This window comes from Eptesicus fuscus, chromosome 9 (genome assembly GCF_027574615.1).
Source record: "Eptesicus fuscus isolate TK198812 chromosome 9, DD_ASM_mEF_20220401, whole genome shotgun sequence".
NCBI lineage: Eukaryota > Metazoa > Chordata > Mammalia > Chiroptera > Vespertilionidae > Eptesicus > Eptesicus fuscus.
In genome coordinates, this window is record NC_072481.1 from 28,581,652 (window position 1) to 28,607,057 (window position 25,406).

The 25,406-nt window shown below is 47.5% G+C and overlaps 2 protein-coding genes across 3 annotated transcripts; both read left to right on the plus strand.

Moving 5' to 3' along the window:
* The first annotated feature begins 33 nt into the window (after positions 1-33).
* Positions 34-19,628, plus strand: MED8 (mediator complex subunit 8). Its single transcript, XM_008151255.3, has 8 exons — positions 34-56; positions 1,677-1,795; positions 2,473-2,617; positions 3,127-3,267; positions 3,458-3,539; positions 4,832-5,080; positions 5,900-5,960; positions 19,497-19,628. The coding sequence occupies exons 1-8, from the start codon at positions 51-53 to the stop codon at positions 19,615-19,617; spliced, it is 924 nt and encodes a 307-aa protein (XP_008149477.2). The 5' UTR covers positions 34-50; the 3' UTR covers positions 19,618-19,628.
* A 769-nt stretch (positions 19,629-20,397) lies between these two features.
* On the plus strand, positions 20,398-25,299 carry ELOVL1 (ELOVL fatty acid elongase 1). Of its 2 annotated transcripts, none has more exons than XM_008151257.3 (8): positions 20,398-20,529; positions 23,088-23,147; positions 23,333-23,523; positions 23,701-23,781; positions 23,942-23,998; positions 24,088-24,193; positions 24,285-24,421; positions 24,597-25,299. In XM_008151257.3, the coding sequence occupies exons 1-8, from the start codon at positions 20,439-20,441 to the stop codon at positions 24,816-24,818; spliced, it is 945 nt and encodes a 314-aa protein (XP_008149479.3). In that variant the 5' UTR covers positions 20,398-20,438; the 3' UTR covers positions 24,819-25,299. The 2 variants fall into 2 exon arrangements, with proteins under 2 accessions (XP_008149479.3, XP_028016024.2); XM_028160223.2 differs by lacking the exon at positions 20,398-20,529 and adding an exon at positions 22,327-22,402.
* Positions 25,300-25,406: the final 107 nt, after the last annotated feature.

Below are 25,406 nucleotides of genomic sequence, written 5' to 3' on the forward strand. Positions count from 1 at the left end.
TCGACTGGAAACCGGAAGAGGAGGTCGTTGCCGCCGACACTGCCGCCGCTATGCAGGTGAGTATCTGGTCGGGGCTATCGATACAGCCACCTAGCTTCGGTTAACCGGACCGAGAGTAGGCTGACCGAGGAGAGGATGAGGAGTTGAAGCTGAGAGTAGGGGGCAGAGCCTGAGGCTGACACTTAAGGGGACGTGGGGTGGAGGGGCGAGGCCTGCCGGGGAGGAGGGGCGGAGATGAGATGGGCTGGGAGCCCCGCTGACCAGAGACAAACTACGGCTCTATCGGGAGGGAGGAAGCAGCACTGACTTGCTAGGTTATGGGAAAGGATCAGGTTGTCATTTGGGAAGGTTGAGCTGCATTCCAAGGAAGATGATTCAAGAAAGTGCCGGTTTGGCCGGCTGTTGGATGCCGAAATAACAGGGAATTTGTAATTGGAGAGAAGCCCGAGGGATGAAGAAATTGTGGAACCCCTGTGGCCAAAAGCTAAACTAATGATAATCTGAGGCCCTGGGTGGCTCCTGCCCTGCACATTGGCGAGTTTGCAAGACCATTTCCCAACCTGTGCCCAAAGTAAAACTGGAGGCGATAGATAGAAAAAAAATTATTTTGCAGACCCTCCAGCATTTACAGTTTTTTTGGCTGGTGCTTAGGACATGTGCATTTTAAAAAATATATATTTTTATTGATTTCAGAGAGGAAGGGAGAGGGAGACAGAGATAGAAACATCAATGATGAGAATCATTAATCTGCTGCCTCCTGCATGCCCCCTACTGGGGATTAAGCCTGCACCTCCCCCCCGCCCCCCCAATGTGCCCTTGACTGGAATGGAACCCAAGACCCTTCCGTCCCCAGGCCGATGCTCTATCCACTGAACCAAACCAGCTAGGGCGACATTTTTATTTTTCAATTTTATTTTTATTTTATTGCTGACAGTATTACAGATGTCTCCCATTTTCTCCCTTTTTTTGCCCCCTCAACCCCCACCCCAGGCCTTCCCCATTCATTATGTTGTTTTGTTGTTCATTTATCATAGTTTCTTGCACCTGGTAGTCTGTCAGTAAATGTTTATAAGCCTGTGAAAGGAGCACAGGAATGTTGGCACAGAGATAAAATGAGTGCAGATTAATTCAGCAAGGAGAAGGTTGAAACATCAAATGCTGAAGGCAAATGAAGAGTTGGGGCCAGGGGTGCGGTGGTGGTACAAGGCCAGTCAGTGGTCAGAGAAACCTTCATGTATAGGTAGATTTCTCAAGAGATTGTGTGCCATTGACAAGAACAGCCTGGCTCACAAGGCAAGCTCTAGAACAGAGTAGTACATATGCTGCAGAGGTACACAAAAGTGAATAAACCCAGACATTAGGTCTCAAGAAAATTTCTCAATGAGAGAATAGAGTATACCTAGTACAGAGAAAAACCAGGCATGCATTAGGAAATGATGGAGAAAGGAATCAGTTGGTAGGAAGAATCGAGTTCAGGTGAATGAGTTGAAAGGTCTAAGGGTTGATGCTGTCTGTAACCCAAATACCAAAGATAGAAAACAACCTGGCTCTCCTATGCCAATGAGATCCTGTGTTACTTAATAGTGTTGCATACTGTCATCCTGGCTTTTCAGCCTTCCTTTGTATGTGTCATACTCACACTCATCTGGGTACCCAACCTGTTCCTATTGGTGCAGAGGGAGGAGAAGCAGCTTGAAGCATCATTAGATGCACTGCTGAGTCAAGTGGCTGATCTGAAGAACTCACTGGGGAGTTTCATTTACAAACTAGAGAACGAGTATGACCGGTTGACCTGGTAAGGGTGGTCAGGGTAATCTGGGGAGGGCTGCATGGGTGGGGGTGGGGGACAAGCCTCCTGGTGAATAGGGCACCTCTAGTGATAGAGCCATTTATCAGTTTGCAAACATCTTATGATTTGGTAAGAGCTAGGTTTCCCAACATTTAACAAGTGAAGTATAATTTAGGGCCTCCATGGCAAGGAAGTAGAGAAATGCCCAGTTTCCCAACCCAGGTTCTTTCTAGCTTTTGATTCTCACCTTTTGACTTCTTTGAAAAGAAATCCTCCCACTACAGTAGGAACACAAAGGTCTTACTGGATTTCTTGCCATAGGTATTGGTGAGTCTTTTAAGTCCAACCTACTCTGGAAATATAGTTCCTATTTCCAGGCCAGAAAAGAGGCTTTTACTCAGTTTCTGAACTTTTAGTGATAACAGTGTAGGCATGGTTCCTATTTTGCTACTGTTCTTCACCCCATTCAAGTAGTGAACTGTCTTTTTTCTCCATCCTTGTCAGAAACTGAACGTGTGTCCCTCTTTCCTAACCCCACAATCCCTATAAGACACTGTGGTTCCTACCCAGTCCAGCTTTAGGGCTATGAGTCTTTTGGGGGTGAGTCTGGGTATTCCTAATCTGAAGGATCCCTTTGAGGCTACATCAATGGAAATATGCTGACACCTTCTTACTACCACCAGGCCCTCTGTCCTGGACAGCTTTGCCTTGCTCTCTGGACAGTTGAACACTCTGAACAAGGTCTTGAAGCATGAAAAGACACCACTGTTCCGTAACCAGGTCATCATCCCTCTGGTGTTGTCCCCAGACCGTGATGAAGATCTCATGGTAAGAGGAGGAGAAGGGTACAACTTGGGAAATTAAGTTCTTCGATAAGGACCTAGAGCACAGTTGTTGGCTGGTTATTGTAGAAGTTCTGAATGTGGAGCAGTATGTGGCGATAAAAAGTGAGGCTGCATTTTGGAGGCCTTGCTTTTTGTCCTGGAGTTGGGGAGCTACTCCCAAATAAACCTGAGGACCTTGCTACCAAGGCAAAGGCCTTTCTCATCCAACACCTATCTCGAGCAAAATGCATGTTCTTTTGTGACTTTGTATATTTTACTCTTTGATTAAAATGTAGCAGAGAGGTTTGCCCCTGTGTCTAGTGCAGATAGGAGTGTGAGGAGACAGAAATGAATGATGGAGTGAGGAGTATAGTGTCGTAGGAAGCTAAGTATCATATGTCTTAGGCTGTGTTTTCTCTGAAAATGCACTGTTTGCCTGTGACAGGAACTATATATCGGTCCAGATGGAATCTTGGAATGCCTAGGATGATTAATAAAATCTGTGTTTAACAGCGGCAGACTGAAGGACGAGTACCTGTTTTCAGCCATGAGGTAGTCCCTGACCATCTGAGAACTAAGCCTGACCCTGAGGTTGAAGAGCAAGAGAAGCAACTGACAACAGATGCAGCCCGCATCGGTGCTGATGTAGCTCAGGTTGGACTGATTCACTGCCCTGCTGACCCCATTCCCCAAGTCCCACGTGAGAAGCTAGGCTTTACCATTGCTGTTTCATAGGATGCACAGTTGATTGCATATAAATGGCCCCTAAAAGTGCACAAGAAAGCAACTTCCCCACAATCATTTCTTGCTTGCCCTAATCTCTGTACCAATTTGTGTGTTACAGAAGCAGATCCAGAGCTTAAATAAAATGTGCTCAAACCTTTTGGAGAAAATCAGCAAAGAGGAACGAGAATCAGAGAGTGGAGGTATGGAGGGATCGGTGGCAAAATGGAGAAGGAAAGTCCTGAGTTTAATCCTTACTCCATAAGTCAGATACTCTTTCTTCTTTTATATAAAACGAGAGGCCTGGTGCACGAAATTTGTGCACTGGGGGAGGGGGAAATCTCCTCAGCCCAGCCTGCACCCTCTCCAATCCGGAACCCCTCAGGGTATGTCTGACTGCCCGTTTAGGCTCAACCCCTTACTGCCCCCACTCCCCCCCAGCCTGGGCGCCCACAACTGCCCCCGCCCCCCCACCGGCCTGGTCACCCACAACTGTCCCACCTGCCAGCCTGGTCACCCCTTACTGCCCCTCTGGCCAGCCTGGTTGCCCCCAACTGCCCCCCTGCCAGCCTGGTTGCCCCTTATTGCCCCCCTGCTGGCCTGGTTGCCCCAACTGCCCTGCCCTGACGGACTGGTCACCCCTAACTGCCCCCCGCCAGCCTAGTCGCCCCTTACTGCCCCTGCCCTGCTGGCCTGGTCGCCCCACACAGCCTGCTGCTCGGTCGTTTGGTTGCCCCTCACTAACCCCCTGCTGGCCTAGTCGCTCCACGCAGCCTGTTCGGTTGTCTGTTCGGTTGTGATGGTCGCTTAGGCTTTTATATACATAGAAGGTTAGAAACTTGCCCAAAGGCACACAGCCAATAATAGTAATAAGTAATGGAGTTCCCTGGATGGTGTTGCTAAGTGGTTAGCACACCAGTTCCTATCACTGAAGGATTGCAGGTTCAACTCCCAGTCAAGGGCATGTGCCTGGTTTTCAGGTTCATCACCAGCCCCTATCGGGGCACATGTTGGAGGCAACCAATTGATGTCTCTTTCACATCGATGTTTCTCTCCCTTTCTTCCCCTCCTTCCCTTCCTCTCTCTCTAAAAATCAATGGAAAAAAAATATCCTCAGGTGAGGATTTAAAATAAAAATAAATTTTTAAAAAATGGAAAAGGAAAGAGGGATAAGATCACTTTTACAGGAATGGTGGTTAGTAGCGAAGTGAGGACATATAAGAATGAGCTGCTTAGGAAAGGGTATGTATCCATTTTGTTAGCTTTTTGTGTTTAAGTCCAGCCCTGGAACAGATGGAGGAAATGGGCAAAGTGAAAAGGGCTAATTCTGAGATAGTTGTGGAGGTTCTTTGGCTCTTCCTCGGGGCTACCAGGGAGTCTAGATGATGCTAAAGTCAGAACTCTAAGCCCTGGTACTCATACTGGTCTTCCTACTGCTAGGTTCAGTCCAGGGTCAGAGGTATGCCTCAGGGTCCTCACTCACCTTTTTCTTCAGGTCTCCGGCCAAACAAGCAGACCTTTAACCCTGCAGACACCAATGCCTTGGTGGCAGCTGTTGCCTTTGGAAAAGGGCTGTCTAATTGGAGACCTGCAGGCAGCAGTGGACCTGGCCAGCCAGGCCAGCCAGGAACTGGAACAATCCTTGCAGGAGCCTCAGGATTACAGCAGGTGCAGATGACAGGTGCTCCAAGCCAGCAGCAGTCCATTCTCAGTGGGGTGCAAATGGCCCAAGCAGGTCAACCAGGTAAGGTGGCAAGGATTGACATGGTGACAGACCTTGAGCAGGGAAGTGAAAATAAGCTGAATTGTCTGAGCCTTCAGCCTCCCCAGACCTGGAGATTTTCTCCCATTCTCCTGGACTGTGACCCAGAAAACAATTTTTAAGAGTAAAAATCTCATTTGAGATGCTAACAAACTCCAGAGAATGAAGAATAACTTTGAATAGCAGAAACTGCTCTCACCTCCAACCCCTATCTCAGACCTCTGTCTCAACTACCCTTCTGTTCCATTTACTCTGGATACTAGGTATGTATGGGGCTTTTTCTTAGAGAAACCGATGGTCAGACCTTAATTAAGGTGTTGGGTTGAGAATTGATAAGCAGCAAGTTTCCAGTGCTACATGTATTCTTTTCTCCATATTCTGTCTCTCCTGCTCACTTTTAGTGATGATGAGAACAGTCTGGAGGAGTTCAGATGCAAGTAACTAGAAGAGATATTTCCTTCAACACTGTCTGAGAAAAGGGACAATTAAAATAAATGAATATATTTTTTTACCTGTGAATGGGGGTCACACAGATTTAGCTATCTTTTCTAGGAATAGGTGAGCAGGAGTCTGATCCCTCCCACTACCCCATCTCCCACCAAACAGCCCTTTCCTCTTAGATACCATCAGGGAGAGAGCTGGTGTGCAACCACGCCTCTGAGCTTTGGCGTCCAGGGTCAGATGCTACAGAGGTTCTGAGATGATAGAGAGGGTGGCAGAAGGAAACTTGAGAGACCACATTTCTGAATTATCATAAAAGTCTTACTATGTATCAGGCATCTTTCTTTATGTTCCTTGTAGGGAAAATGCCAAGTGGAATAAAAACCAACATCAAGTCAGCTTCAATGCATCCCTACCAGCGGTGAGTGTGGCCAGCGACCTCTACTCCCAGGTGCTCTTTGTAGAGCTGGGCAGTGAAATTGCCTTTTGCCCAAACTGACCTAGATGGGTACAATAAAAGGACATGGGCTTTCAGCAACAGACAAATCCCAGCTTTACCACTGACTGTGTGACCTTGGGCAAGTGACCTAATTTTTCTGAGCCTGTTTTCTTATTTGTAAATGGTAATAATCCCTACGTCATAAGGTTGTTGTGAGGATTAAATGAGAAAATGAATGTAAAACACTTAGCACAGTATATGAAATAATTGGTATTCAATAAATGATAGTTTCTACAGCCATTTCTCCCTACTGCCCTCCTCAGTCCTTGATCCAGAACCGACCCTGATCTGATACTGCTTCATGTCAGTGGTGAGCTGATGAACACAGGATCATAGACCACTCTGTGCTGTTGGAAAGTCTGCTTATTTTGTGCTGCTAGAAACTGTGGCAGCCTCTGTGTCCTTAGAGGCACACTGTCTCTGCCCAGGCTCCATCCTGGTCATGTCTTCAAGCTAGGCAATGAGGCTTCTGGGCTGGGTGAACGAGCTACCTAAAGCTTTGGTAAAGCTTGGGCCTGCTCTGCTCTCCATGAGCCTGTGCTTCAAGGAAGCGCCAGATCAATCATGGGAATGGGTAGCCACCAGTGCCTTTGCCTGCATTTTTAAGTTGAAGAGCAGAGTGATTTTGAGTCTCCAGTCTGAGTTGCCTTTCTTGCTCATTTTGGGCAAGGGCAGGGGTTAGGTCAGCAGAAGTGGATCAAAGGGTTTCTCTGAATAAAGTTACTTAAATTTTGATGGTCAGATGTTAGGCATATCTGACAGCAATTTATGAAACTTTCAAGGTTGCTTCATCAGAGACTTTCAAGATTGCTTCAAGGTAATTGTAATTTGTTCTCCCTAACAAGTTTTATCTTTGATTAGCTTTGATCTAAAAGTCCTGAGTTATGAGGACAGCCTTCTAGCTGCCTTTTTTCTGTTCTCTTTAGTTGCACCTAGTACTTTGGCATCTGTTCAGTGCCAGGCAGAATTCTGCCAGGCTGTGGCAGCAGAGGACTGGAAAAGTGGTCCCAGATGTCACATTCATTCCTGTTCCATCAAGACAAGAAATGGTATCCACAATTACACTGACCATATCACACAGCAGCCCAGGGAGTCATGTCATTGGCTCTGAGGCAAAGCCAGACCTTTCTCCCATGTCAGCTTACTCAGGTGTTCTTTTTTTAAAAAAAAAAAATAAATTTTTATTAATTTCAGAGAGGAAGGGAGAGGGAGAGAAAGATGGAAACATCAATGATGAGAGAGAATTATTGATAGGCTGCCTATTGCACATTTCTAACCCGGGGGGCGGGGGGGGGGGGGAGGATCGAGCCCACAACCCGGCATGTGCCCTTGACTGGAATCGAACCCAGGACCCTTCAGTCCACAGGCTGATGCTCTATCCACTAAGCCAAACCAGCTAGGGCTCAGGTGTTGTTTATCTTCTTATCCCTTCCCTTCCTACTGGTGTTGTCGAAGCTAACTCATATTGCCTAGGGTTTATGCTGTGCTTCTGTAAAATCCCTGAAGCAAACTTTTGGCATCTGCTATTCCTTATTCCACCAAAAGATTCCTTCCTGCTGAAAGGCACTAAACCCACGTTTCTTTGTTGTCTATGGTTAATACTGACTTTATTCCCCCTGTACTATTTGTAATGGATTCCTTGTCCTCCAAGAATGGAAATATTCTGCCCCAACAGGAACATACGCAGTACCTGACCTGTATTTTGTGCCCATAAATCAATATTCCTTATTCTGGAGGCATTCACATCTCCAACTTCTAAACTTTGAAAGCACACGCTCTCACTTCCAAGCCCACTCCCGCCCCAAATCCTCTGGAGCACACAACCTATGTAGCATCGCCAACTATGGGGCCCATACAACCCAGTAGAGAGTATGCATTTCCCACTCCTAACACACTCTTTCCCTCAGGAGGGAATATATATGGAGTTTCCTTTGAAGAAGAGACCATGACGGTCCTAGCTGGTTTGGTCAGTGGGTAAAGCGTCGGCCTGTGGACTGAAGGGTCCCAGGTTCGATTCCAGTCAAGGGCACATGCCTAGGTTGCAGGCTCATCCGCAGTAGGGGGCGTGGCGGAGGTACCTGATCAATGATTCTCTCATCATTGGTGATTCTATCTCCCTCTCCTTTCCTCTCTGAAATCAATAAAAATATGTATTAAAAAAAAAAAAAAAGAGGACATGACGTGCTCAAATTTAGGATTTGCAAAAGATGGCTCTCTTGCCCTACTCTGGTAATATTCCTCAGTTTCTGACTGCTCTGCTTTCTCCTACTCTTTGGGGCCCCTGGAGAATGAGATTGTCTTCCAGGTTTATATCTAGCATGGAGAAAACAGCAGCTGTGAAATCTCGAGATCTTACTCAGCACTGAGTTCATCCTGAAGGTGGGAGCTTACTGAATCTCTGTCTGTGTGACACCTGCCTAGGACCTCTCCTTCTCCGGCTCTGTCCTAAGGTTGGGATTGGGTCATTGTTGAGCCTCCCTTTTGATCTTTGCCCCAGTCACCCCATTTTCTTCCCCTTCTGATGTGTATTGTTGTCTTGCCTAGCTAGCTTACTTCAGTTAACCTTGTACTTTCTTGGGAAACAGCCAAGACAGGTAGGTTGTAGCTAAGTGCTCCTTCCAACTCCATAAGGGGTCCTGGCATTAGAACTGAGATGGAGAGGTTGTGTAGTGCCCACCTCCCATCCTGCTGCTGGGGGGAAGAAGCTGAACTCTGTAGGAATGCCCTAGTGCAAGGCTGGTCCCTTTTCCCACCCCCTTCTCACCTCCCCCAGGCAGCTGGGAACAACCTCTCCCTTTGTCTGAGCTTCTTGTCCAGAATAATCCTCCTATGGACAATGTGTTCTCTGTGCCCTGTGGACACAGGAGCCGTATGAGCTGATCCCAGCACCAGGCAGGACAGAGGCTGAATCCTTCCAAACGCCCACCCTGAGTCAACTCCTGATTACTGTCCAGAGAAACTACTGAGGGATGTATGTTTTCTTCCATCTGCTTCAGATTTTGGGGGATAACTTACTGAATTTTAGCAACAGGCCAGAAGTAGGGCCAGGGGCTTTGGTCCCTTTTTTTTTTTTTAAATCAGTCCTGAGGGTTCATTGTAACTGGGGAGGCTTAATATGACTCTGGCCTGACAGCCTTGAACACATAGGGGCTAACGTTTGGAAGGGATTTGCCACCCTGTATGGCTACAAGCCTGTACAGCATGTTACTATCCTCAATATGGTAGGCACTTGTATCTAAACATAGAAAAGGCACAGTAAAAATAGTATAAAAAATAAAAAATGGCCCTAACTGGTTTTGCTCAGTGGCTAGAGCATCGGCCTGCGGACTGAAGGGTCCCGGGTTCGATTCCAGTCAAGGGCATGCACCTTGGTTGCGGGCACATCCCCAGGAGGGGGTGTGCAAGAGGCAGCTGATCGATGTTTCTCTCTCATCGATGTATCTAACTCTCTGTCCCTCTCCCTTCATCTCTGTAAAAAATCAATAAAATATATTTAAAAAATAAGTAAATACAAAATAAATAAATAAATAAATAAAAAATGGTTCACCTGTATAGGGCACTTACAATGAATGGAGCTTACAGGACTTGGATTTGCTGAGTGAGTCAGTGAGTGAGTGGCGAGTGAATGTGAAGACCTAGGACACTGGAAACCAGCATCAACACAAACACATGAGTAATGCATTGCACTAGGACATGATGGCTACGACATCACTAGGCGAAAGGAATTTTTCAATTCTATTATAATCTTACTAGAGGTCCGGTGCATGAAAATCGTGCACGGGGTGAGGGGTGTCCCTCAGCCCAGCCTTCACCCTCTCTAATCTGGGACCCCTTGAGGGATGTCCGACTGCCCGTTTAGGTCTGATCCCTCTCACAATCCAGGACTGCTGGCTCCCAACTGCTCACCTGCCTGCCTTCCTGATTGCCCCTAACCGATTCTGCCTGCCAGCCTGATCACCCCCTAACCACTCCCCTGCCAGCCTGATTGATGCCTAACTGCTCCCCTGCCAGCCTGTTTGCCCCTAACTGCCCTCCCCTGCAGGCTTGATCGCCCCCAACTGCCCTCCCTTGCAGGCCTGGTCCCTCCCAACTGCCCTCCCCTGCTGGCCATTTTGTGGCGGCCATCTTGTGTCCACATGGGGACAGGATCTTTGACCACATGGGGCAGCCATCTTGTGTGTTGGAGTGATGGTCAATTTGCATATTCTTTTATTAGATAGGATAAAGGCTAGTGCACGGGTGGGGGCCAGCTGGTTTGCCCTGAAGGGTGTCCCGGATCAATTGAAACTTTGTAGCCTTGAGCAGAGGCCAAGGCAGGCCAGAGTGGTTGGAAAGCTTGGCTTCCTCCATTGCCGGGGGCAACTCAAGCCTCCTGCTCTCTCCATGGCCACAGCCATCTTGGTTGGGTTAATTTGCATACTTGCTCCTGATTGGCTGGTGGGCATGGTTTGTGGGTGTAGTGGAGGTACGATCAATTTGCATAGTACTCTTTTATTAGATAGGATGGGACCATTGCTGTATATGCGGTCTGTTGTTTACCAAAATGCCGTGTGGCGCATGACTGTAGTCTGAAGGGTTTCAGACTAAGCCACCAGATTCCCTGGGGATATTAATTATTTTCTTTATCTTTTTTTGCCATTACATTTACTTCACTGGAAAAGTTTGGAAAACAGCTCAAATTTCTTGGGAAGGTAAATAAGATTCTGTGTGATCTAGCCCCTGACTTATTTTCTATATTGTCCTGTCACTCACTCTATTCCTCAGGTATACAGACTTTTATCAGCCTCCATTTCTTTTTAAAAATTTTTCAATGTCTTTATTGATATCAGAGAGAGGAAGGGAGAGAGAGAAACATCAGTGATGAGAGAGAATCATTCATCGGCTACTGCCTGCACGCCCCCTACTGAGGATCAAGCCTATAACCCCAGCACGTCCCCTGACTGGCAATTGAATTTTGACCTGGTTTATGGGTCGGATGCTCAGCAATACCAGCCGATCCAGCCTCCATTTCTTTATTACCACTGGTGCCTCTGCATGGAACACTTTGCCCCATCATTCTGTCCGATGAATACCGAATCATCCTTCAAAATTCAGCTCATGAGTCATTCCTCTGAAGCTTTCCAACAACCCAATCTGTCCTCAATTCCCTGCCACTCCCACTGGGTAAGGTCAATTACCTCCTCTTTTATGCTCCACATTTGTACCTTGTACATACTAAGTCTAGCTCTTGCTGCCCTTTACTGTCCCCCAAGTTCAAGCACGTTAAACTGTCAGGGTTTGAATCCCAGTTTTTCCACCTGAGAATTGTGTGATCTTTGGCAAGACAATGTGTCTTATATTACAGCATCTGTAATGTAGCATTTGGGTTAAAAGCAGGTTCTAGTGCCAGACTGCTTGGGTTTGAATCCTAGCTGTGACACTTACTAGCTGTGTGGTTTTGGGCCAGTTAATTTACTTCTCTGTGCCTCAGTGTTTTTTTTTAATTCGTGGGGATGATAATAATAGTGGCTATTTCATTGGTTTGCTGTGAAGTTTAAATAGATTAATAGAGAGAGAGTGTTTAGAATAGTGCCTGACAATAGTAGAAGCTCAATAAATATTACTTATCCTCAAGGTAGTGTATAGATTCTGCTCTCAGTAATTGTTGCTTAAATCAATGATTGACCAATATTTCTGAGGAAGTAACCTTTTCTTTCCTCTGCAGCTTGTCTGTGCTCACATCTCAGGAGCTTGGCCTCAGAGACACCCTCATGCTCATTTCATTTCCCATGTTGTCTCCTTAGCACCTCATGTAGAGCAGTCACTGACTTATCTGATATAAGACATTTTCAAATCTAGTTTTGTGAATTTTTTTTCTCCCACTTAGTTGTCATCTATCCTCTTCCTAATGAGCCCAGTTTAGTCTCTTAAATTGCATCATTTTTATTTGAGTCCAAATGACAAACTCCCTCACCTGAAATGTTCTATTTCATCCCTCCTATACTATATCTCTTCCCTGTCCAAACCAGGTAAAGACTCAGTTCCATTGTCTGCCTACATTCTGTTTTTAAACAGGGGCCTGCAGCACTCAGATCTCTCTGTGCAGCTATGATCAGTTCTCTCCTTGATTGTCCTTACTTATTTGCCCTGGCCTCATGTCTTCGTGGGTGGCTGTGCATAATTCACTGGGTACTACAACCAGCACTCCATGCATGCTTCTCTTCCCTTCACACTCACCATCCATTCTTCAGGCCTTATTTTTTATGGCACACTCCACTGTTCTTGCCACTAAACTCTAAGTGCTGTCAGCTATATCCATAAGGAAATACGTGGGAATTGGACTGTCTCACACTTCAATGGCTTAAACATGCTTTGCCCTCTACTTGGAATGTCTACCCTCTCTTTTTCCTGCTCCAAGCCCCTTGTTCCCCAGTGAACGATTCACCCTTCCAGTTCAAGTGTTGTCTCCTCCCCTGTATAATTGACCATTCATAAATCAGACCTCTCCTATATCCTCTGCACACCTCCATTATAGTACCTATAATCCCATTGCAGTTTACTTATTTACAAGTTTAAATCCTCAATTTCCACCTCTGTAAAATGGGATTACAGCACCGACCTCAAAGGCTACCTTCACCTGAGCAAGATTATTTAAAATTAAATTTAACCTTAATTTTCTACAGGATCAAGTCCAAGCTTCTTTGAAGAGCATACAAGGCCTTTTAGGCATATATATAGTCAGCACTCAAATGCTGACTGTTATCCCCCTCTTCCTCTACTTTCCAGAGCAACCTCATTTTTATTGAATGGTATATGAAACTGTTTTGATTGCAACACATGACAATTAAACTAAACCAAAAACAAAAAAGGGGACCCAGTTGTATTTGGGGTTATGCAGAAGTTAAGTGGAAGGGTGACAGGCTCTAGGGGGGCTTGGGGCTCCAGTGTCGTCTGTGTTCTCTGTTTCTGCATTTTCCACTCTTTAGTAATATAACTTGCCATGTGGAAGAACTCTTATTTTACTTTTATATAAGAATTCTTGACCTTGCCTGGATACTGTGCCATTAGGAGCTTGAGTTGGGAGAAGGGGGAGAACACTGTGATTAATGGGCCGGTGGGGTAGGGCAGGAATTCCTTAAAGGAAATGAAAGCAGGGGGATGGGAAAGTGTCTGAATACAATCCAAATTAGAGCTCCCATGGTCCACTTTGTATTGTTTCACCTCTACAGAGTCCTTGGGTTTTTTTTTCTCAGGCCCTGTCCTTTTTCCTGAACTTACAGTACTGTGTTTCAGATTGCCTTACCTTGAACTCAGCATGTCCCAAAACTGCATTCATTTTCTCCATCCTGCTTCACCTGGGTTATCAGCTTAACATTGCTGTCAGTTCTGGTTCCTCTCTCTTCCTTCTCATGTTGATTGCTCTGGTTCAGACCTTCATTGTGTCACATCTGTGCCTCTCAGCTGTTCTCTCAGATGGTCTCCATCCCTCGTTTTTCTCTTGATAATATAGCTTACTGTCATCAGGTTTATCTTTGTAAAGAACAACGGGGCTCATACCAACCCCCTTTCTTAAAAATCAGGGACACACCCAATACAAATGAAACTCCCCATTCTTCTTTTTAAAAAATATTATTTTTAAAAAAATTTAATAAATCTTTATTGTTCAGATTATTACAATAGTTTCTCCTTTTTCCCCCCCCATAGCTCCCCTCCACCCGGTTCCCACCCCACCCTCTGCCATTACCTCCCCTCCGACTGTCCTCATCCATAGGTGTATGATTTTTGTCCAGTCTCTTCCTGCACCCCCCATACCCCTTTCCCCCTGAGAATTATCAGTCCACTCCCTTTCTATGCCCCTGATTCTATTATATTCACCAGTTTATTCTGTTCCTCAGATTTTTAATTCACTTGGTTTTTAGGTTCACTTGTTGATAGATATGTATTTGTTGCTCATAATTTTTATCTTTACTTTTTTTCTTCTTCCTCTTCTTAAAGAATACCTTTCAGCATTTCATATAATACTGGTTTGGTGATGATGAACTCCTTTAGCTTTTTCTTATCTGTGAAGCTCTTTATCTGACCTTCCAATCTGAATGATAACTTTGCTGGGTAGAGTAATCTTGGTTGTAGGTTCTTGCTATTCATCACTTTGAATATTTCTTGCCACTCCCTTCTGGCCTGCATAGTTTCTGTTGAGAAATCAGCTGACAATCGTATGGATGCTCCCTGTAGGTAATTAACTGTTTTTCTCTTGCTGCTTTTAATATTCTCTCTTTATCTTTTGCTCTTGGCATTTTAATTATGATGTGTCTTGGTGTGGTCCTCTTTGGATTCCTCTTGTTTGGGGTTCTGTGCGCTTCCTGAACTTGTAAGTCTATTTCTTTCATTAGGTGGGGGAAGTTTTCAGTCATTATTTCTTCAAATAGCTTTTCAATATCTTGCTCTCTCTCTTCTTCTGGCACCCCCATAATTCTGATGTTGGTACGCTTGAAGTTGTCCCAGAGGCTTCTTACACTATCTTCAACTTTTTGGATTCTTTTTTCTTTTTGTTTTTCCAGTTAAGTGTTTTTTGCTTCTTTGTATTTCAAATCTTTGACTTGATTCTTGCATTCCTCTAGTCTGCTGTTAGGTCTCTGTATAATATTTTTTATTTCAGTCAGTGTATGTTTAATTTCTAGTTGGTCCTTTTTCATATCCTCGAGGGTCTGGCTAAATTTATCGGCCTTTTCTAGAAAATTCTTGAAAAACCTTATAACCGTGGTTTTGAATTCTATATCCAGTCGTTTGTTTTCCTCCATTTCTTTCGTTTGTGATCTGTTACTTTGTCTCCACATTTTCGCTGCTTCCCTGAGTTGGTAGGGTAGCTTTGTGTGCTAGGTTTCCTATATGGCCCAGTGGGTTGGCCTCCCAGTCACCTGAGGTGGACACTATTGGTGCACCCCTTTGTGGTCTGTGTGTACAGCCTTGTTGTAGTTAAGTCTTGATTGTTGTTGGTATCACTGGGAGGAATTGACCTCCAGGCCAATTGGCTATGTTATTGATTTCAGAGGAAGGGAGAGGGAGAGAAAGATAGAAATATCAATGATGAGAGAGAATCATCGATTGGCTGCCTCCTCCAACCAGTAATTGAACCGTGACTTCCTGGTTCATAGGTCGATACTCAACCACTGAGCCACACTGGCCAGGAAAAACTCCTCATTCTTTCATTCAAAACACTTCATGATATGGGGCCAACCTACTTTTTTAACCTTCTATCATAAGTAGGCCTTTCATTCACCTTATTCTTTAGCCAAACAGAATCACTGTGCTTTCTTCCATCCATCCTTTCATCCACACTTTTCCTCAGCCTAGAATACCTATTTGTTTCCACCTTACTTGCTATGTGACCTTGAAAAGATCCTTCACCCTTTCTGACCCCATTCTTTTCATCTGGTAAGCAGTGATAATAGTACCTTACAAGACTGAACCAGAAGAGCACGTGGAAAGCAGCTGGCCCCATGCTTGCCAGAGAACGTACTGAAGAGTAAGCTACATTTTCTCTTTTACCCTTTTGGCTCTTCTCACACATGTTCCAAATCTTGCTAGATCTCTTTCATTTTAATAATCTCCCCTAGTTTGTCTCCTACCCCAAAGCTTCCCCTTTTCTCTCTCCAGAGCTCTTCCTGCAGGTTTTATCACAGCCCTCTTCCTTCTGAGTTTCTTTTTCAATGATCAGTTCAGGGAACACTCTATGATACCCATGGCATTGGCTACCCACTCTTGTCCCTGACCTCTCAAGAGTCCAGCAAACCCCCAGATTCCAGATGATATGATGAGTGTTTGCAAACAGCCTCTCCCTTCTGCCAGCCAGATGTCTTTCCAGCTCCATTTTCCTCAGCCAAGGTCCCAGCCTTAGGCAGTGTATACTTTCTATCTGGCTAAGGCCCAGGGACATGTAGAATGATTAACTGACAAACCCTTCACCCTCATCCTCGCTCCCTTGTCCTCACAGACTCAGCACTCCCCTCAACTCCCCCGTGTGAGTACTGTGTAGAAAGTGCCCTTTGTCCTTTATAAGATGGGGATGGGGAAGCTTGACACAGCCCCTAGGAGGCTACCTGCCACTCCTCTTGTCCCTCAGCCTAGACCCTTAGTTTCTATTGTTCTTAGATGACAACATCCCCATCGCCACCGCCACCATCCCCCCAACCCCCCCACCCCCGCCTCTCCCATACTTTATTCCACTGCTCCACCTGCTCACTCACTCACTCCCTCCCATACAAGTATACCTTATTTTTTACTTAATTGCCATTCCTGTTTGTTTGATTCCACTTTCCTTTAATTTTTCTGCTGAAATATAAAGCCTAAAATAATGATAGAGTTTATACAGGTGACAGTTTTCAGACTAAACCCATGGAGAAAGTAAATCCATGCCTTCTGGGGAAAGAGGATGGAGAAGGCCCCTTAGAGAGCAGTGAGTGAGGAGGGAGTCAGACAGGATGGGACCCAGGGGAAATTGTCACCTGACTTCCTGTCATCCTTATCAATATTGTGAGTTCTTGGCCCTGGCTGGGTAGCTCAGTTGGTTAGAGTGTTGTCCTGATATGCCAAGGTTTGGGTTCAATCTTTAGTTAGGGCATATACAAGAATCAATCAATGGATGCATAAATAAGTGTAACAATAGATTGATGTTTCTGCCTTTCTCTTTCTCCCTCTCTCTAAAACCAATAAATAAAAAAAAAAAAAAAAAAGACTGAGTTCCTGGACCCCTCCAGTTTATCAGCCTGCCCCTGGTGTGTGAACTTTCACTGAACCCTCTGACCTCCAAGGCCTTCCACCTAGCCTCCCCACAGGTCCCAAACTATTCCATTTCCTCCTGGTCCATTGACAAACTTTTCTTTTTCACACATCTCTGCCTGTGAGGTGTATGCTGGAGCCCCTTGTTTCCTTCCACACAGCACATAAACACGCTCAAGCCTCTTCCCATTAAAAAACCATTAGACTCAATCTGGAGGTGAGAGCCAGGCATTGATATTTTAAAAGCTCCCCAGGTGATTCTAGTGTGCAGCCAGGACTGAAAAAGCTAAACAATAATATTCAAACCATGGAATACAGGGCTCTTCATAAACTGACTCCTGTCTAGATTTCCTGCCCTTACCCATATGCCCTCTAAGCTAGAGCCACACCAAACTAACTAGAGCTCCCCAAACCTGCCACGTGGCCAGCTTCTATGCCTGTAATGTCTGTAATGCCTTTCCCTGCCTTTTATAAAGTGTCCTTTAATGCTCAGCGAAGGTGTCATTTCTGTGAAACCTTCAAGAATTAATTCCCACCTTGGGATACAGTGTCCCCCACCCCTACCCCTGTGCTTTCATAACCTCTAGATTTATTTCTGTGGGAATACTTAACACATGCTACTCGAATTATTCATTTATGTGTCTGTCTTCTCCACGAGACTGAGTATTTTACAGGAATCCCATAGCCGTAGGGATGCCATTTGATAGGACTTGGGATTAAGTGATCCATATCAGATATTTGAAGATGCTTTCTCCCAGGACTAGGACAAAAATCAAATGAAGTGAGTCTTTCGGCATGTTCATTCATGAAATAAATCAACATTTACTGAGGGCTTGCCATGGTCTTTTGCCAATGTCCAGGTGAATACATGAATAGTTGAAGTTCCCTATTACTATGATTGGCCTCTGGAATAGATTCGTTGTCAATAATGGTCTGATTTGTTCTCTAGTTCGTCTCTAGATGGACACTGAATCCAAAACCTCTCAATAGAACTCTCAGAAAAGTGCTTTGTACACAGTAAGCATTTAGGAAATATTTGTTAAATGAATGCTCATGAATCTACATACACATGTATACCTTCTTGATATACTGGTTACCTCCCACCTTGTCTACTAAATGTTGAGATAGAAACAACGCTAAGCACTTCACATGGGTTATCTCCTTTAATCTTGTTGTTTTTTTAAAATATATTTTTATTGATTTTAGAGAGGGAGAAAGAGAGAGAGAAACATCAATGATTAGAGATAATCATTGATCGGCTGCCTCCTGCATGCTCCCAACTGGGGATTGAGCCCGCAACCCAGGCATATGCCCTGACTGGGAATCGAACCATAATGTCCTGGTTCATAGGTCAATGCTCAACCACTGAGCCACCCTGACCAGGCTCTTTAATCTTCACAACAATCCTATGAGATAGGTACTCTTGTTGTTCCCATTTTACAGAGGGTCAGCAGCTTACAGAAGGTCACGCGGGTACTAACTGGAAGATTTTAACTCAGGCCTTTGGAGTCAGTTCTGACCCTGAAGCCACTAAAGTATACCTGGAACACATTAGGCTTTCAATAAATATTTATTGACTCAATGAATACTGCTACTCCGAGGAAAGTAGAAAGGCTTTTGAATGCTTACTATCCTCCCCTCCTTGACTCTTGGTTCCTCGACCTCCTTCCTTTCTCACATTGTTTCATTCACTCTAATATTCACTCAACACACATGAAGAGTCAAATGAGCCAGGTGCTGGACCAGATGCTGGAGATAGACAACTAAAACATAGCCGCTGCTGAGAAGAACTTGGGGGTGGAGGGGAAGGGTGATACAAATAATTACATTGGGCTTATGAGAAAGGGGAGAGGGAAGGATTTATTGCCTTAGGAGAGCTGCTTGTATCTTGTGTTGAGCCAGGGAACAAGGCTTGGAGAAGTGGGGAGTATGAGAGATGCAGACATCTTTGGGGAATGGTTAAAGCATAGGATGTGTCCAGGATAATGGCACAGGTAGAACGGGAGACTGAGAGCCAGACCAGGTATGCCTTAGTGTACAATTCGAAGTTTGAGCCTTTTGAATTGTTGAATTCTTCTGCCATTTCCTGTTAAGGGCAGATACTAATGGGCTGGGTCATAGGTATACTTTGGCTCTGACCTCTTACCTCTAAGACTGAACTTCCATATAGCTACATCCAACCATTTAGAAACATATTATTTCTTCCAAACCACTGTCTCCTCCAAATTCCTTATTCTATCTGCATTTGCACAATCCAATCCTATAAGCAGTTATTAGATCATTATATGCAAAGCACTATTCCAGGAGCTACTGAGGATAAAGATTTCATTTCACTAAAACCTAGTCCTCACCCCCAAGAATTCTGTCCAGTTGATGAGTGTGGAAGAGGGAAAGCTGGATAGATAGTTGACTTGGGGAAGTCTCCACAGTGTCTGCCTCTTCATCCCCATCAATTTCCAGATCTTCTTAGATCAGGCTGTATCTCTCACTGGTCTCTCCAATGCCCTCTTCATACTGGCTGCCAGAGTAAAGTGATTCAACTGGATGGTAACCCCCCTGCAGGGACGCTCTGCCTTTTTCACGGATGTGTCACCAGCACCTTGCAGATGGCAGTTGTCAATAAATATTGGATGGATTGTTTGCTAATACAAGCCTGATTACAGTCTCCTCAAAAATCTTCACTGTTTTCTCCACTGCTTCCAGAATAAAGTCAAAGTGCCCGGTTCGACCTTCAAGATCTACCACATTCAGCCTCAGCCACAGCCGGCTTCACTTTCCTTTTTTCCCTTTCACTACCTGGAAGGCCAGTGTAGCTAGCCAGTGACTCACTCCCTGTTCCTGCCCCAGGCCACTTGAGTGTGTGTATGTGTGTGTGCGTGTTTAAATAAAAAAGCAAATTAAATACTTTATTACAGTTTAGTGCTTTCTTAAATAAATATATCAAACACAGAGAGACACAAAGCACACATGTGCATAGCATGTAGCAAGGGTTTCACTTGATGCATTCCAGACCACTCCACCTGCCACCGGGCCTGTGCAGGGCAGAGCGGCTGTACCCCAGCCACTTGTATTTTCCCTCCTCCATGCCACGACACACTCTCAGCGACTCCTAATGCTAGGGCTCATCCAGCCGTGTAGGCTCGGAGGGAAGGCTTGCATGCCCAGTTGCTCCCACCTACAGAGACGTCCCTGCTACTGTGGCTCGCCGCCGCTCAGGTCTCACCCTCTCTAGAGGGGGGCTCTTTGAGGCAGGACTGGGCCCTGGAACTTTTCCCAGGATCCTAAGCTGGGTGGGCCTGCCTGCCTGCCCACACAGATGTGTTGGCGGATTAATCACCAGAAGGCCCAGAATAAGGCCATTCATGGGCTGAATGTCAGGAAGAAGCAGGGTACGACTCTGGCGGCCCTAGCCAGGCCGCGGGAGCTGACAGCGGCGGGCTGAGTGATGCCGAGGGAAGGGGTGGGGAGTCGGGGCTGGGCGTGCTTCCTGCCCGGGATCGGGCGGCCCGCCCCTGCTCCCGCCCTGCGGGCCGAGCCCAGTTGAGGCTGGACGGCCCCTCCTGCCTCAGCCGAAGACCCAATCAGCAAGCGCCCCCCACCCGGCCCGCCCCCTCCCCCTCTGGTGACAGAAAGTCGGCCCAGCAGATGAGGAAGTGGCAGGCAGGCTGGCCCTGGGGACTTCTCTCTGGCCCTGCTCCCTCCGAGCCCTCCACTGCTGCCTGCCTGGTCCCCACTGGTGAGTCTGGACCTTTCCTGGGCGGGCGCTCCACGTGCCCGGGGTCCCCTGCCTGGCTCGCCCGGCCCAGCCCTGCCCTGCCCTGCCCTGGCTGTGGGCGAGGCTGTTCCTGGGGAGAGTGAGTGGGAGGTCCCAGCTCTCTGGGGCTGGGCCTCTCCAGCAACCTCCCTCCCGCGCATGGACCCCATTTACTCAAACCTAGGCCTTCCTCCACCACCTCCAGGTCTTATCCCTCTTCCCTCTAGTCCCCTCCCTCCCTCCTCCCTTCCCTTTCCTTCCCTCCTCTTTTCCCCTCCCCCTTCCTCTGCCTGTTTTCTTTTCCCTTCCATCCATCTTAAAAGGAAGGACCGAGTTCCCCTACGGGGACACACCCAGATTCTTCTGTAGCATGGGGAGAGGTCCTTTCCAGAACCTTGAGCCACTCCTGACCTCCAGGGTGCATGCGAGTGTGGTGGTTGAGAGAGATAACAAGCTGGCAAACTCCTGGGTCAGGAAGGAACTGTGTGTTAGAGCACATGTTACCCCTCTCCTGGTAGGCCCTCCCACAGAATAGGCAACCAACAAAAATATGATTGTGAACGAATGAATGAATGAATGAATGAATGTCATCTGTGAAAAGAGATCTGTATGCTTGACCAAGGACAGGTGTGTGTCAACATGTGGTATGGGTGATTTTATATTCATTCCCTGCTAAGTGGGCTGTGTGAGCTTATGTATGTGACCACATTTATCTGTGACTCACGTATGTATGAGCATAAGCATTTGCACATGGTAATACAGGACCTAGGAGGGAGGATGTGTGAGTGTTTTGGGTGTGTTCACTAGTGTGAATGTATTTTTGGAGCAGGTCTGAGTATTAGAAACTATGCATGTCAGAGTCCACGGAGGCTTGTTTGGGTGGTGTGTCAGAGGAGGGCAGGTGTTGCCGGCAGGAGTTGTGTAGGCTCCATGTGCTAGCCACTGGTGAGTTGGTCATTGGGTGGGTGAGGGGAGAGCTGCGTGAGAGTCAGGTCTGTGTGAGACCACGTGTGTATGGAAGGACTTGGGCCTGACCATGGTGGGGCAGTTGGGGGTTGACATGGAGGCTGAGGGAGCATCTGTGGGATGTGTGCCCGGTATGTGTGTGTGAGGGGTGCATGTGCAGCCTCGGTGGATGTGTCAGAAGGTGAGTTCTTCACTTAGTACCTGCACACGTTGCTCTGCTGCCCGGGCTGTTTAGGGACTGCATTATCCCTCTGGGACTTCCTCAGAGCCCCAGGCTCCCCTGGGTCTGGCTTTTGTGTCCCAGTGAGCCCTCCTCCCTCCTCCGTCATTCCTTGAGGTCCTGAGGGGGAGAGGGCCTAGATCATTAGACTCCTCCCTGAGGGAGGGGAAGATTCCTGAGACCTCCCCCACGTCCCCACCTCCTCACATGCCACTGGCTTCCCTGCCCCTCCCTGGGAGAGAAGGGTGATTGTACCCATTTAAAGTAGGACAAACTGAGAATTTATGGCTAGTTTAGCAGATGCTGGGTGTGGGTTTTCTGCAGTTCTCTTTGCTCCAAGGTTTGGGCTGGGACTGGAGCCTCAGCAGGCTTGTGGTTCAAAACCTAGAACCTTGGACCATCTGGCTGATCTAGGGAGGGTGGGTGGATGGTGAGTCCCAGCTTTACTTGGCTTTCTCAATCCTCGTGGGTCCTGCTCCTCCAGGCACTGACCTGTGGCCTGGACCCACCCTCCACCCCATGTGCAGTGCAGCGGGGGTGGGTGGAGGGCGGGGCTGCTGCCAGATCTAGTCAGACAGGTGGAGCTGCCAGGGCAGGAGTCTCAAAGAGCCAGGCTCCCAGAGAGGAAGGGCAAGAGGAGAGCACCGGAGAGGAGCTGAGAGGCTGGAGGTGAGAGCTCTGGAGGGCCGAGAAGAGCCTGGGAATGTCTCGGCAGGGGAGAGGAGGAAGGAGCAGGAGGGATTGGGAGGAGAGTCCCGGAAGGGACCGGGACTGGAGGGACCACCAAGAAGGGACAGGCTTGGCAGGAAGGGCTGGGAAGTGAGAGTCCCAGCAGGGGAAAGGAGGGATCCTCGGGAGAGGAGAGTTCTGGAAAGGACAATTCCAGGAGAAGAGCATCCCGAAATGGGCCAGGGGAGGATCCCTGGAGAGAAGGAAGACTCAGAGCTGGAGAGGCGAGACTTTGGTGAGGAAGGGAGAGGCAGTTCATTCGGGAGATGAATTCCCTGTAAGTGAGAGCTAAGACTTTCTAGAAAGAGATCAAAATTGAGAGTTTTCTTGTGGAGGAAGAGGGGATGGGAGGTCATGAAGTAAAAATCTCCAGAGAAGAGCAGAGAGTGCAGAGAGGAAAGGAAGGGTGGAACAGCCCTTCCCAGGCAGGCAGGATGTGTGGGAAGCAGATGCCCCCGCCAAACTGTCTCCTCCTACCCCTAGTCCCCAGCAATTCCTTCCTCTCTCTCTTATATCCTTTTGCAATGAGGTATCGGGAGTTGTCTGGTCTCTGTCCTGTCTGTGGGTCAGGGGTAAGATGGGAGAACACAACCCTGGCTGACATCCGCCTTCCATACCTCCCCAGAGTCGTTAACTAGGATGGAAGCTCTTGTGAACGTGTACCAGAGCATGATGAAGCATGGAGGTAAGATGCTGTCCACCTGCCCTCCCTCCCTCCTGTCCTGAGATCTCTGGATCTAGGACTGTCACCTAATGGAAAGTCCCTACCAACCCCTTTGACCCTTTGTGACCTGACCTCATATCTGTACACCTGATGGGGACCCTTTGAACCCTGTGGCACTTCCTGACTCCTTTGATCCTTATTTGCAGATCCCCGGATACAGGGCTACCCTTTGATGGGGTCCCCCTTGCTAATGACCTCCATTCTCCTGACTTATGTGTACTTCGTTCTCTCACTTGGGCCTCGAATCATGGCCAATCGGAAGCCCTTCCAACTGCGTGGTTTCATGGTTGTCTACAACTTCTCACTGGTGGCACTCTCCCTCTACATTGTCTATGAGGTGGGACCCTGGGATGCGAGGGCTTTAATTTCTGCTGGCAGGATAAGGGGCAGGCCTTAGAGCCACAGCATGCATCTCCTTTCCAGAAAGGCTCAGATCCATTTCTTCAACTAGAAAACGGGAGGGATTGGGGGGAGGGAGGGCATTCTGGTGGTCTAATCCACATCCCATTTCTAGTTCCTGATGTCTGGCTGGCTGAGTAGCTACACCTGGCGCTGTGACCCTGTGGACTTTTCCAACAACCCAGAGGCACTGAGGGTAAGTTAGAGTGAGATGGGGGTGGGGGGTGGGGGTGTCTGCGTCGTAAACAACCTGGGGATAGGAGCAATTTGGGTGTGACCTGTGCTCCTGGGCCAGTTTGGGGAGGCTCTAGTAGTCCTAAGGGGCGGAGTCCTAAGGCTGCCCTGACTTCTTGCAGATGGTTCGAGTGGCCTGGCTCTTCCTCTTCTCCAAGTTCATTGAGCTCATGGACACGGTGAGAGTATATGAAATGTGAGAACTTGGGGTGGGGGAGAAAGGAGTGAGAGGCCCTGACTCTGGAACTCCTTTCCCTACTGTTCTCAGGTGATCTTTATTCTCCGGAAAAAAGATGGACAGGTGACCTTCCTCCATGTCTTCCACCACTCAGTGCTTCCCTGGAGCTGGTGGTGGGGAGTGAAAATTGCCCCAGGTGAGTGGTGAAGGCGGTTGGGGGGAATAAGGGGCAGGCACTGGGGATTTGAGGCTCGACTCTCCTGACCCTGTTCATTGTCCACTCACAGGAGGAATGGGCTCTTTCCATGCCATGGTAAACTCCTCTGTGCATGTCATCATGTATCTGTACTATGGATTGTCTGCCCTTGGCCCGGTGGCTCAGCCCTACATTTGGTGGAAAAAGCACATGACAGCCATCCAGCTGGTAAGGGGCCTGGACCTGGCCTATAACCATACCAATACTAGTGGTCTGGATCCTTCCTTTTTCCAACCTCTCTCACCTTTGACACTACCCCCGACTCAGTGTTTAGTCTTTCTCTACCCCCTTTCCCTCCAGCCCTCTCAGTATTCCCTCTGACCCTTGCCTTTCTCTATCCTAGATCCAGTTTGTCCTGGTCTCGCTGCACATCTCCCAGTACTACTTCATGCCCAGCTGTAACTACCAGTACCCAGTCATCATCCACCTCATCTGGATGTACGGCACCATCTTCTTCGTGCTCTTCTCCAATTTCTGGTATCAGTCTTACACCAAAGGCAAACGGCTGCCCCGTGTAGTTCAGCAAAATGGAGCTCCAGGTACTGCCAAAGTCAAGGCCAACTGAGAAACATGCTCTTGCTAGGCGCCCACCTAAGTGCCTCAGGACTGCACCTTGGGCAGCATCCGTCATTGTCCTCCCCAACTACACCTGTGACCAGGGCTTATGTGGTCAGGACTGAGCAGGGGACAAGCCTTCCCCTCCCCACAGCTGGTACACAGGGACCACAGCTTCCGTTCCTCACCCACTTGTCCCAGCCAGCCCCAGGGACGTGGCCTCGTTGCCCTCTGCCACTGGAGCTGGGGGCTGAAAGGGCTGGACGCTTACTTCCCCCTCCCTGCCTTAAACTTGGGAGAGGAGCACTCAGGACTGGCCCCCACCAGGGTCTTGTGGCCTTTTTCCTCACACTGAAGAGGTCAGCAATAATCTGTCACTACGGACCCAGGCTCCCTCCTTTCCACCCATAGGTCAGAGTGGGTGGGAGGCCTGGGAATACAGCCTATGGAGGCTGCTCACTCATGTCTTCATTAAAAGTGACAGGAAACTACTGAGGCTGTGTGTGTACGTGTGTGTAAATGAGGAGGTAGGGTACAAAGCCTGCTAGCCCTGTCTACCAACAGGATAGATGGTCAAGGCTCCCACAGGACAGACATT

Excerpts from the sequence above, each read along its gene's own strand:
- MED8 (XM_008151255.3), top strand. Across the intron at positions 1,796-2,472 it reads GAGTATGACCGGTTGACCTG|GCCCTCTGTCCTGGACAGCT; the intron begins GTAAGGGTGGTC and ends TACTACCACCAG. Across the intron at positions 5,081-5,899 it reads GGCCCAAGCAGGTCAACCAG|GGAAAATGCCAAGTGGAATA; the intron begins GTAAGGTGGCAA and ends TGTTCCTTGTAG.
- ELOVL1 (XM_008151257.3), top strand. The coding sequence starts at position 20,439 with ATGAGGAAGTGGCAGGCAGGCTGGCCCTGGGGACTTCTCTCTGGCCCT. Across the intron at positions 23,524-23,700 it reads CCCTCTACATTGTCTATGAG|TTCCTGATGTCTGGCTGGCT; the intron begins GTGGGACCCTGG and ends TCCCATTTCTAG. Across the intron at positions 24,194-24,284 it reads GGGAGTGAAAATTGCCCCAG|GAGGAATGGGCTCTTTCCAT; the intron begins GTGAGTGGTGAA and ends GTCCACTCACAG.